The sequence below is a fragment of the Amphibalanus amphitrite genome, unplaced genomic scaffold (genome assembly GCF_019059575.1).
Source record: "Amphibalanus amphitrite isolate SeventyFive unplaced genomic scaffold, NRLGWU_Aamphi_draft 001896F_arrow, whole genome shotgun sequence".
NCBI classification, from domain to species: domain Eukaryota; kingdom Metazoa; phylum Arthropoda; class Thecostraca; order Balanomorpha; family Balanidae; genus Amphibalanus; species Amphibalanus amphitrite.
In genome coordinates this window covers 41,134-53,666 of record NW_024883389.1, presented here as the reverse complement: position 1 = coordinate 53,666, position 12,533 = coordinate 41,134, and the positions used below count along the sequence as shown (strand labels likewise).

Sequence of the window (12,533 nt, the reverse complement as noted above, 5' to 3'; positions counted from 1 at the left end):
GTTGGCCGTCTCTCTGTCAGTCCACAGACAGTGACTGTATCTCTCTGTGTCCACAGACGGCCGTGTGGCTGCTGCTGCTGACAGTATCAGTCCACAGACAGTGACTGTATCTCTCTCTGTGTCCACAGACGGCCGTGTGGCTGCTGCTGCTGACAGTATCAGTCCACAGACAGTGACTGTATCTCTCTCTGTGTCCACAGACGGCCGTGTGGCTGCTGCTGCTGACAGTATCAGTCCACAGACAGTGACTGTATCTTGTATCTCTATCTGTGTCCACAGACGGCCGTGTGGCTGCTGCTGCTGACAGTATCAGTCCACAGACAGTGACTGTATCTCTGTCAGTCCACAGACAGTTGGCCGTCTCTCTGTCAGTCCACAGACAGTGACTGTATCTCTCTCTCTGTGTGTCCACAGACGGCCGTGTGGCTGCTGCTGCTGACAGTATCAGTCCACAGACAGTGACTGTATCTCTCTCTGTGTCCACAGACGGCCGTGTGGCTGCTGCTGCTGACAGTATCAGTCCACAGACAGTGACTGTATCTTGTATCTCTATCTGTGTCCACAGACGGCCGTGTGGCTGCTGCTGCTGACAGTATCAGTCCACAGACAGTGACTGTATCTCTGTCAGTCCACAGACGGCCGTGTGGCTGCTGCTGCTGACAGTATCAGTCCACAGACAGTTGGCCGTCTCTCTGTCAGTCCACAGACAGTTGGCCGTCTCTCTGTCAGTCCACAGACAGTGACTGTATCTCTCTCTGTGTCCACAGACGGCCGTGTGGCTGCTGCTGCTGACAGTATCAGTCCACAGACAGTGACTGTATCTCTCTCTGTGTCCACAGACGGCCGTGTGGCTGCTGCTGCTGACAGTATCAGTCCACAGACAGTGACTGTATCTTGTATCTCTATCTGTGTCCACAGACGGCCGTGTGGCTGCTGCTGCTGACAGTATCAGTCCACAGACAGTGACTGTATCTCTGTCAGTCCACAGACAGTTGGCCGTCTCTCTGTCAGTCCACAGACAGTGACTGTATCTCTCTCTGTGTCCACAGACGGCCGTGTGGCTGCTGCTGCTGACAGTATCAGTCCACAGACAGTGACTGTATCTCTCTCTGTGTGTCCACAGACGGCCGTGTGGCTGCTGCTGCTGACGGTATCAGTCCACAGACAGTTGGCCGTCTCTCTGTCAGTCCACAGACAGTGACTGTATCTCTCTCTCTGTGTGTCCACAGACGGCCGTGTGGCTGCTGCTGCTGACAGTATCAGTCCACAGACAGTTGGCCGTCTCTCTGTCAGTCCACAGACAGTTGGCCGTCTCTCTGTCAGTCCACAGACAGTGACTGTATCTCTCTCTGTGTCCACAGACGGCCGTGTGGCTGCTGCTGCTGACAGTATCAGTCCACAGACAGTGACTGTATCTCTCTCTGTGTGTCCACAGACGGCCGTGTGGCTGCTGCTGCTGACGGTGACGGTAACCGCCGTCTCAGCCAGAGGCTACCGATCGGTGAGTGACGTCTCCAGGGGAATCGGGGGATAACTGAACTCACTGGGGGAATAGGGGAATAACTGGACTCACTGGGGGAATAGGGGGATAACTGGACTCACTGGGGGAATAGGGGGATAACTGAACTCACTGGGGGAATAGGGGGATAACTGGACTCACTGGGGGAATAAGGGGATAACTGGACTCACTGGGGGAATAGGGGGATAACTGGACTCACTGGGGGGATAGGGGGATAACTGGACTCACTGGGGGAATAGGGGGATAACTGGACTCACTGGGGGGATAGGGGGTAACTGGACTCACTGGCGGAGTAAGGGAATAATAAGCCTCACTGAGGAAAACTGGTAACCGATGCGGTTCATTATATAAATAACTTAACCCGCGCCGGGACGGGGGTGTTTGAACACCCCCCCCTTGCGGTTTTTCGCAGATATCTCAAAAATGGCGGCGCGGAGCGCCGCGGTTTTTGGCACACCTGTTTGTGCATCTTTTCCGCACATGTTGTGAAAATTTCAGACCCAGGTCGCCTTAGGTCAGGTCACCAGGTCACGCCAAGTGACCTCACCCCAGAAAAAATAAGAATGCTCGTTATAGCTACACCGATATAGCTACATCGTTATGTCCCCAAGGTCATCTCAGGACTCAGGTCACGAACAAAATCTAACAGTTTTTCGCTAATAACTTCGGATAGATGCGTGCTAGAGCGCTGATAACGCCTTAGATGTGTTCGGCTCGACGTTGCGGATCGACTGATATGCAACATGACCTTTTCCGGTCAGTTCAAGACCTTGACCTGAGGTCAAATTTTCAAGTTGACTCTTCAGGGTCAAATTATAGTTCATTCGACGCGTCTCGACGAGAGGAACACGATGGTGGCAAAAGTAATGTCATGGCTCTTTTGAGTCAAAAGTTATTGCCGAAAAAACGTTTTTCGTAAAATCTGCTATTTTTGGAGTTTTTGCCCTCTGGAGGCTAAACCGTTGACCTGAGGTCAAATCTGAGAACATTACTCAGAAAGTATGTAAAAAGGCCATCGAATGCGCTTTTCTGCGGCGCTCTAGCTCTATCGGTTCCTGAGATAGCCGTTGGCAGTTTCCAAAATGTTGAAATAATTAACATTTTACCTTTGGTGACCTCTGATGACCTGACCTTTGACCTGACCCAAAAATGACCGAAGTGTTTTCGTCCTTATTTTGGACGTTCTTTCGATTGCCGCTTACCGCGTGTCGCTACGTGGCGCAGGAGCCGAGTTAGAAGGGGGTGTTCAGACACCCCCCCCCCCGGCCCGGGGCGGAATCTCAGAGCACCGGCCCGGCGCGGGTTAAAAAGGAACATCTTTGTTCTTACTTCTTGCGTCATTTTTTTCCAGAAATGTTGTCCTTATGTATGTATGAATGGGTGGCTTTGGACCCGGTTGCCACACTATGCGGTGCTTGTTGCGAATTATACAAAGTACCCACCACCCGACCTTGCCCGCGCCCGGTGCACAGGTGCTGATTTAACCGAAAATTATCGACAATATTTAAAAGTGCTATTCAACCACTAAATGTAATCATCTGCAGACATGTCGTACCCTATCAACGACATTTACTACCGATATCGCTTGCAAACGGTCGCAGCCTGTTGATAACGCTTACAAACAGTCGCAGAGCAGCTGATAACGTTTACAAACGGTCGCAGAGCAATTGCTCCACATTACACAACACTAAATGCGGCCCCTCTGAAACCTTTGGTGATTGTGGGCATGACACTCACAGGCGTCGCGGTCTCTAAGCTAATACATTACAGACGCTCCAAGGATCAGTTTCCCAATTGTTTCAATTTTTAATTAGCACCCTAAGTGTTGTTTTGATTATAATAATTCTTTAGGACACGCCTTGTCGATTGATTTTATTGATTTTCATGAAACTAAGGTAAGAGTCTGAAGCGTCAATTTATATTTCATATTTTGTTCGATTTTTAAACGTCTTTTAAATTGATATAATTTGTACTGTTTTCTATATTTGAGCTCAACTACCAATCTGAAAAAGCGGACTGTCTCCCGTTGCCGAGCTATATTCTGGTACACGGCGGGTGCTGCCTGCCACGGAGGGTCGCTGCCTGAGCGACCCTCCCCACGGCGGGTCGCTGTCAGGCGCTGTGTCTCCAGTCCTCCCCCCCCCCACGGCGGGGGGTCGGTCGGCGCCAGGGCTCAATCTTACTTCTTATCGCAATGCCGTGAATAGGATTTGGCAGCACTGGCCGGAATAACCGGCAATAATCTGCAATGTGTTATTTTTGTTTATGTCCAGCCAATATCTCCGAATGTGTCTAATGGCGAGAATGATTATTATTGCTGCCTGAATAGATAATGAATGAATGAATAATGAATGAATGAATGATTGGATGAACGGAATATTGAATAGGTACTCATGAATCTTACCAAATGCTGTGAATGCGCATTCACGCCAGTTGGTAAGATTGGGCCCTGGTTCGTCTGCGTCCCCCGCCTCGTACCGGCTGTTCCGCCCTGGGCACGGCTGTGACGTCATTTGGCCCGCCCCCTCTGATTGACTGAATGCCATTTACATTATAACCGGTGTCGGAGGCTCCCCGAACACGCACGACGGCACGACTCTCCGCGAAAGCGCAGACGGTACATACAATGACGAAACGCTGTCCCATCGGCCGGCTGAAATTCAGATTATCCATTAATTAATGCGCCGGGGTGTGAAGGGTCGCGACCGCGCTGGCATCGGCAGCGGTCTGTCGATATATCGGGGACGGCCCCCACTTACACTGGCAGCGGTGTGTCGATATATCGGGGACGGCCCCCACTTATACTGACAGCGGTGTGTCGATATCGGGGACGGTCCCCATTTACACTGACAGAGATCTGTCGATATCGGGGACGGCCCCCACTTATACTGACAGCGGTCTGTCGATATCGGGGACGGCCCCCACTTACACTGGCAGCGGTCTGTCGATATCGGGGACGGCCCCCACTTACACTGGCAGCGGTGTGTCGATATCGGGGACGGTCCCCATTTACACTGACAGAGATCTGTCGATATCGGGGACGGTCCCCACTTACACTGGCAGCGGTGTGTCGATATCGGGGACGGTCCCCATTTACACTGACAGAGATCTGTCGATATCGGGGACGGTCCCCATTTACACTGACAGAGATCTGTCGATATCGGGGACGGCCCCCACTTACACTGGCAGCGGTGTGTCGATATCGGGGACGGCCCCCACTTACACTGGCAGCGGTGTGTCGATATCGGGGACCGCCCTCCCTTACACTGACAGCGGTGTGTCGATATCGGGGACGGCCCCCACTTACACTGACAGCGGTGTGTCGATATCGGGGACGGCCCCCACTTACACTGGCAGCGGTGTGTCGATATCGGGGACGGTCCCCACTTACACTGACAGAGATCTGTCGATATCGGGGACGGCCCCCACTTACATACACTGGCAGCGGTGTATCGATATATCGGAGACGGCCCCCACTTACATACACTGGCAGCGGTGTGTCGATATCGGGGACGGCCCCCACTTACACTGACAGCGGTGTGTCGATATCGGGGACCGCCCTCCCTTACACTGACAGCGGTGTGTCGATATCGGGGACGGCCCCCACTTACACTGACAGCGGTGTGTCGATATCGGGGACGGCCCCCACTTACACTGGCAGCGGTGTGTCGATATCGGGGACGGTCCCCACTTACACTGACAGAGATCTGTCGATATCGGGGACGGCCCCCACTTACACTGGCAGCGGTGTGTCGATATCGGGGACGGTCCCCATTTACACTGACAGAGATCTGTCGATATCGGGGACGGTCCCCATTTACACTGACAGAGATCTGTCGATATCGGGGACGGCCCCCACTTACACTGGCAGCGGTGTGTCGATATCGGGGACGGCCCCCACTTACACTGGCAGCGGTGTGTCGATATCGGGGACGGCCCCCACTTATACTGACAGCGGTGTGTCGATATCGGGGACGGCCCCCACTTATACTGGCAGCGGTGTGTAGATATATCGGGGACGGCCCCCACTTACACTGGCAGCGGTGTGCGGGCGGAGGCGCCAGTGTTTGTCAATCGCCTCAAACCGCGGACTGCGGGGGTTTCACCGCGCAATGCCGCTAGGTTCGATGGAAATTAGTGGACATTTAAAGCGGTCATTGGCCATAGATACAAAGCCTAACTTACAAGTTAAGGCCGCGTCAATTTTGCGTCCTTTGATTTCTGACGAGTGCACAAATGTCGGTGTCTCATATGTTTGATGTGCCGACGACTACGATACACCCAATGCTCAGATAAGCACCATCAACGGTTTTCCGAGCAAATGTTGAATGCTCGTCTCCCTGTACCATTCCCCGCAGCACTGGAAAAAATTGTTGTGGCACCTTAGCAACTAACGCCCTTATAGCTAAGCAGCCGATGTTTTTCGATTGCCATACCGTTCACTGACGTAATTTACACATTTCCAGCACTTTGTACCTATAAACTAATGTACATTGTTATTTTGGCATTTTGTTATTTTGGCATTTTGTATTTTCACATTGGCATTTTGGCATTTGCCAAGTCTATTTTTAAGAGGGACTAGGGAGGGGTAGTTACGAGTCATTACCTGTTAACATCAATATACGATGGACTGAATTTTGCGAAAACTTTTTTGAATTAGTTGTTTTTCGAAGTTTGGCCATTGCTACCAAATTTTAAAAACCAACGGCATTTGGCACAGTTGTGCCGGGATGTGTTCGGAAATATATCTAACAATTATGCAGCGACAATATCCCTGTCCTACTCCTGCCCCCTTCCTCTCGCTGCTCTACTCCTGCACCCTTCCTCTCGCTGCCCTACTCCTGCCCCCTTCCTCTCGCTGCTCTACTCCTGCCCCCTTCCTCTCGCTGCCCTACTCCTGCCCCCTTCCTCTCGCTACTCTACTCCTGCCCCCTTCCTCTCCCTGCTCTACACCTGCATCCTTCCTCTCCCTGCCCTACTCCTGCCCCCTTCCTCTCGCTACTCTACTCCTGCCCCCTTCCTCTCGCTGCTCTACTCCTGCCCCCCTTCCTCTCCCTGCCCTACTCCTGCCCCCTTCCTCTCGCTGCTCTACTCCTGCCCCCTTCCTCTCGCTGCTCTACTCCTGCCCCCTTCCTCTCGCTGCTCTACTCCTGCCCCCTTCCTCTCGCTACTCTACTCCTGCCCCCTTCCTCTCGCTGCTCTACTCCTGCCCCCTTCCTCTCGCTGCTCTACTCCTGCCCCCTTCCTCTCGCTACTCTACTCCTGCCCCCTTCCTCTCGCTGCTCTACTCCTGCCTCCTTCCTCTCGCTGCTCTACTCCTGCCCCCTTCCTCTCGCTACTCTACTCCTGCCCCCTTCCTCTCGCTGCTCTACTCCTGCCCCCTTCCTCTCGCTGCTCTACTCCTGCCCCCTTCCTCTCGCTACTCTACTCCTGCCCCCTTCCTCTCGCTGCTCTACTCCTGCCCCCTTCCTCTCGCTGCTCTACTCCTGCCCCCCTTCCTCTCCCTGCCCTACTCCTGCCCCCTTCCTCTCGCTGCTCTACTCCTGCCCCCTTCCTCTCGCTGCTCTACTCCTGCCCCCCTTCCTCTCCCTGCCCTACTCCTGCCCCCTTCCTCTCGCTGCTCTACTCCTGCCCCCTTCCTCGCGCTGCTCTACTCCTGCCCCCTTCCTCTCGCTGTCCTCGCTGTATTATTCTGAAGCGTTCTGTTATTGTCGGTTGCTGGGTCAGCCGTTCCGTTATTGGTGACCGTTGTCCGCAGTCTGGCCTGACCTTGCCCTGGGGGCGAAATGAGCGCTGTCCCGCTGCCCCTGGTGGTGGAATAAAGCAGTCGGGCCCCAGCCAAGTCAGCATGTGCACTGTGCGGTGTTTCAGAGAGAGGATCGCCGTCCGAGAGCACCCCATATTCTCTCCTCCGTGTAGGTATGTAACTAACCTCCGTGTAACGTACCTCCGTGTACGTAACTAAGTTCCAGTCCGGAGCCGGGGGTCGAGGGAGGACAATGGGTCAGCCGTGTGACCGTCACGGTACAAACAGCAGCCTCACACTCCGCCGTCACGGACGGCGTGACGGTGACGTCACACTGCAGCCTCACACTCCGCCGTCACGGACGGCGTGACGGTGACGTCACACTGCAGCCTCACACTCCGCCGTCACGGCCGACTGACGGCGTGACGGTGACGTCACACTGCAGCCTCACACTCCGCCGTCACGGACGGCGTGACGGTGACGTCACACTGCAGCCTCACACTCCGCCGTCACGGACGGCGTGACGGTGACGTCACACTGCAGACCCACCAGTGACGTCACGGCAGTGCTCGGGCTCCCGACCCTCTTTCACGCTCGCTGCCAACGCACCTGTCAAATTGGGTTTCAATGGAGACATAAAAAAACTTGTATCTTCAGCATTACCGCAAAGGCGCAAAGTATGGCGTCAGCTCGCGAAATGCGCTGGCAGCGTCGGTGAAATAGGACCTGGGTTCTACTTCTATCCATCTCCCTGTCTGTCCCATATCTCAGTTGGTATAGCATTGGACTTCCGGTGGTGAGAGCCCGGGTTCGAGTCGCTCCTACGCGCGCTATTTGAGACTCCTGACGGGGATGGTCTGCGGTTGGTGGGAGCAGCCGCAGCCAGTTGAAGTCAGTTGAGTTGGACAACCGTGTCCGGCTTTGAAGGGCACGTTAAACTCTGGCCATCTAAATTCTCCCGTTACCCGGAATTGCACGATCGGGCGGTAGGGGTTGGATCTGCGCAACAAGCTCTGCTTAGCGTGGGCTCCGGCTCTGTCAATCCGTTCGTTCAAACATCCTATTTCTATCTAAATTTAAATTTTAAAAACATGTGTAGTCCGTCGCCGTCTGACTCTACCCCGCAGTGTTCAATGCCGCTCCGTCTCCACACCGCTGATCTGAGGTCAGGTCACGTCGGGATAAGACCCATCTCTCCCTGACGGTCAGGGAGAGGTGGGTCTTATCCCGACGTTAGCTCCGGCGACCACTGCGGCCGGGTACGGACAGACGGCTCCGGTGACCAACGGCAACACACGTCGGCAGCCTGTGTGCTGCCGTTGGTCACCGGAGCCATCCGTCCGTACCCGGCCGGGCAGACGTCGTACCGGGGCGCCTACCGTTCATTGCGTGTGGTGTGTTTCCATATTCCCACCGACTGCGTCTATTTAGCCCCCCCCCCCCCCTCCACGCGAGGAGCGGCTCCCATTGAGAAACACGGCTCGCACGACAGTGCCGAGTGCAGCCGCGGCGTCTGTACGGAGCTGCTCCCACAGCGCCGCGCCGCGGGCTGCAGATCCCACCCACCTCTGACCGACGGGCCCTAAAAACAACTGCCAACAGCGCGCGGCGCCCGCCGATACGGGCCATTCGCCGCCGATCTAACGAGGCAATGTCGACCTTGCCGGCGCGCCGGGGCGGTTGCAGTCGCCCCGGGGTGAGCTGAGGTCACCGAGGGTGAGCTGAGGTCGCCGGGGGCGCGTCTCGCGCCGCGCCGGGTCACAGCTGTGAGCGCGGCCCGCAGCCCGGCAGAGTTGCAGTGGCGTTACCCAATAGGGTTACGGCGGCTCCGGCCCGGGTTACCGGGTCTCCGGCCGGCGGGTTACCGCGGCTCCGGCCGGCGGGTTACGGCGGCTCCGACCCGCGGGTTACCGGGTCTCCGGTCGGCGGGTTACCGGGTCTCCGACCCGGCTTTGCAGCGCAACTGGCTGTCACGATGTCAGTAACCGATCATTGCAGGGCTGCATTGTTGAGACTGGCTAAGTGCTCAGGGAGAACTGTGACTGTACTGTCTTGAAACCCCTGAGGGATGGTAGCAAAGCATTTGCAACACTCAGGTGTGCGTAGTCTTACCCGCGCCCTGGGCCCGATTTCACCAAGTGAATATATTCTTGGTGTACTTTGGAAAAGTACACCGACAAAGTACGACGATAATACTATTCGGTTTCGCCACAGGAATATATTCAATACGCCCGCTTTACGTACTTTGGGAGCCACCGGCGCGCATGCATATATCTTTTCTTGTCGGGGACATGCAGTCACTATATTTTTCCGTATTTAAAGTCGACGAGCTTAAATGCTCAGATATACAATATTATGGAAAAAATTTCTAGCTACGCTAATAAGAATTAAATTTGCTGATCATACAAGAGGAAGTACCTAAACAAATATTGCTAATAATGCTCTTGATTTTTGCTGGGAGCATGACATTCCAAAGCCAAAAATGTAAACAATCGGCAGCAAGCCGCGCAGCACAGTTGACGTTACTGGCGTGTGTGGGTTTTATTGGATTTTGAATTGATATTAATTTTTTCTTCCAAGTTACTTCTCATTAGATATTGCTTCAATATTTGTTCACATCTTCTACGCAATTCTGGAGTGGTTCAAAGCAAATATAAATAAAGTCGAACAAGAAATGGCATTACTTGAGGCACCTATCTTATACCTATCTAACTACCCATCACTGACGATAGCAAGGAGCACGGCCGACTAGCCGACAAGTTATCTGAAATATTACTTGAATCAAGTTTTTAAATAATCGAAGGGTCTACCGACGACTTCAAATATGGAGAATATTTCGGAATCATTCGGCAGACTGAACCTGAACGGAAGCGGGAAGCCGGTGATAAATTGAATCATTTGGCCACAACACACACACAAAAATATGGACATTGGACAGCATATGGGTACTGCAAAGAAATAGCAAAAGTGGGCGATGAAAACGAATGTAAACGAATGCGTTGTGACTTGTGATGCAACATGCTGGGCATGTCAACAAGGCGTTGGTGGACTGGACTTCAGTCCTTCCTCTCGCCCTCGCCAGTTATTTACTTCCTCTTCGGTAAAACGCTGTATAAAGAGCACGGTGTAATAATCACGGTGAGATAGATTTGTAACGCTTTTGGCCTTTTGTGTTATCAAAATACAATGTGAACTGTCGTTTTTTAAAGTGGAAAACTCAATGTAATCGGGAATGCGAATGAAAAAAGGAATTCCCTTTTGTGTTTCTGCATGATGGGGTGATTTTAATCGCAGTGATGCCACGATGAGATAAGCCTTATAAAAATAGCTGTTCTGGGGTTTAATTTCAATATAAGCCCTGACACACGATACCCTATATATCCAGCAAGAAATAACCATTATGACATCAAAAACTTTTTGCGTAGCCTGTGGCATGTTTTTATCATACGTTGCATCGACGAAGTCATTAAATTTGTAACATTATCATACAAAAAAATTGATGTATGCCAAGCTGTTTCTCAAAGTATGCCACAAAAAGTAGCATACTTTCAATGCCAGCAAACTCGGCAAACAGCTGTTGAAAAAGCAGATCGGCGTACCAGAAGTACCTCAAATGTAATAGCATGCCAAAAAACAACGGACTTATGCAGTCATACTTTGTCTTTGTCTTGAATAAGTATCCCTGTACGGAGTTTAGTGAAACTGAATATGTCATAATATGCCAAAAGTGAATATGTACGCCGCCGTAATGGAATATATTCACTTGGTGAAATCGGGCCCTGGTAGGGTCTGTTTATAACGCGACCTGGTGGGGGGGGCTATTTTTTGCCCCCCCCCTCGTATCTCCGAAACTACTGGACGGATCCGCAAAATTCAAACGGCGTTCGAAAGGCCTGTCAAATTTGTTGAAGGAAACCAAATTTCATTGACCTCGGGGTCACCGATGACATCACAGGTCAGGTCAAAGATGAAATGTTTCACCGTTCACGGGTCTTCTAGGGAATGCGCTATAACACCGAGGAAAACGCATTTTGTCGAGAATCAGCGATAGGGCGTCAGTTGCCTAGTAGATATGTTGCTATTAGAGGTCACTGACAATACCAGGTCAGGTCACAGGTCAGGTCACCAAGGGTCACGGGTCAGGTCACATGAGCCCAACTTTACTAAGGATGTGTGATGCATGTTTTATGGCCAATTTTTCATTTCCAACTCAATGGTGTTGGTTATAAGACTATCAGGTACGGCTTAGGTGCAGGTCAAGGTCAGGCCAAAAAGGCCAAATTTTAAAGTTGATAGATTTGCATAAAATGGGTATTGATTCGATGCAACTCGTCACGGGGAGTCTAATGGTGGTCTTTGTTTTGCACTACGGGGTCTAGAATTGCTAAAAATTGAGTTTGAAAATTTGACGTCATCAATTTTGAACAGTTTTTTCGCTATAACTTCGCCAAAAAAAGAGGTATCAATCTCAAATTTGGTATGTGGATGGCAGGTGGTAAGGACTATCACATATATTCCGGTTTTTGCGAAATTCAATTTTTTTTTTGGATTTTTCGATTATTATATCCAAAAAAAATATTTTTTGATTTTTGGGGGTCAAAATCCAACAATTTCAAAAATCTGAGATAGCAGTTTTGTAGCCCTGTTCATTCTACAGCTTTTATGTTTTTATGATTTTTCTGTGTTTGCAAAGCTATAGGCCTGACAGCTCTTCCCGCGAAACCCTTTTTTGGGTCGAAAACGGCAGAACATGACGTCACTCTGACGTCATTTCCGGCCAACCTATCATAGCCTTTGGAAATTTTTTTTAGTCAGAATGTGTAAAATTGATGTCCGGGAGGGTACTGAAAGTTTGGTGACGATCGGCGCAGCGGTTCTGGAGATATATCGAAAAGTCTGGAGGGGGGGGGGGCAAAAAATAGCCCCCCCCCCACCAGGTCGCGGGTTAAGATGTTTCCAAAAAGGAGTTTTCTTACTAGTACCCAACTAGCACCGTGCTTTCGATGATTACACCTTTTATAATGGGATAGACAATGGGAATTGTTCTGAGTTACATTCTTTTGGATTGGCTGCACATGTGTTTCGACAAAATGTCTTTTCAAGCCTGACATCCCAAATGACAACAATTCAAAACACTGGCCCATTTGTTGTCATTTGGGATGTTAGGCTTGAAAAAGGCATTTTGTCGAAACACATGTGAAGCCAATTCAAAAGAATATAACTCAAAATTGTTCCCATTGTCTATCCCATTATAATACAACTTGTCTC

General features: G+C 51.6%; 1 protein-coding gene across 5 annotated transcripts in view; it reads left to right on the top strand.

Annotated features, from left to right (window-relative positions):
* Positions 1-12,533, top strand: part of LOC122375691 (pro-resilin-like) — a 50,450-nt gene that overhangs the window by 13,392 nt on the left and 24,525 nt on the right. For 4 of the 5 annotated variants that reach the window (XM_043355177.1, XM_043355179.1, XM_043355181.1 and 1 more), the window contains exon 2: positions 1,436-1,501. In XM_043355177.1, the coding sequence (XP_043211112.1) occupies positions 1,436-1,501 (66 nt within the window). Of the gene's footprint in view, positions 1-1,435; positions 1,502-7,343; positions 7,439-12,533 lie in introns of those variants that run through there. The other variant, XR_006255439.1, reaches the window with a different exon arrangement.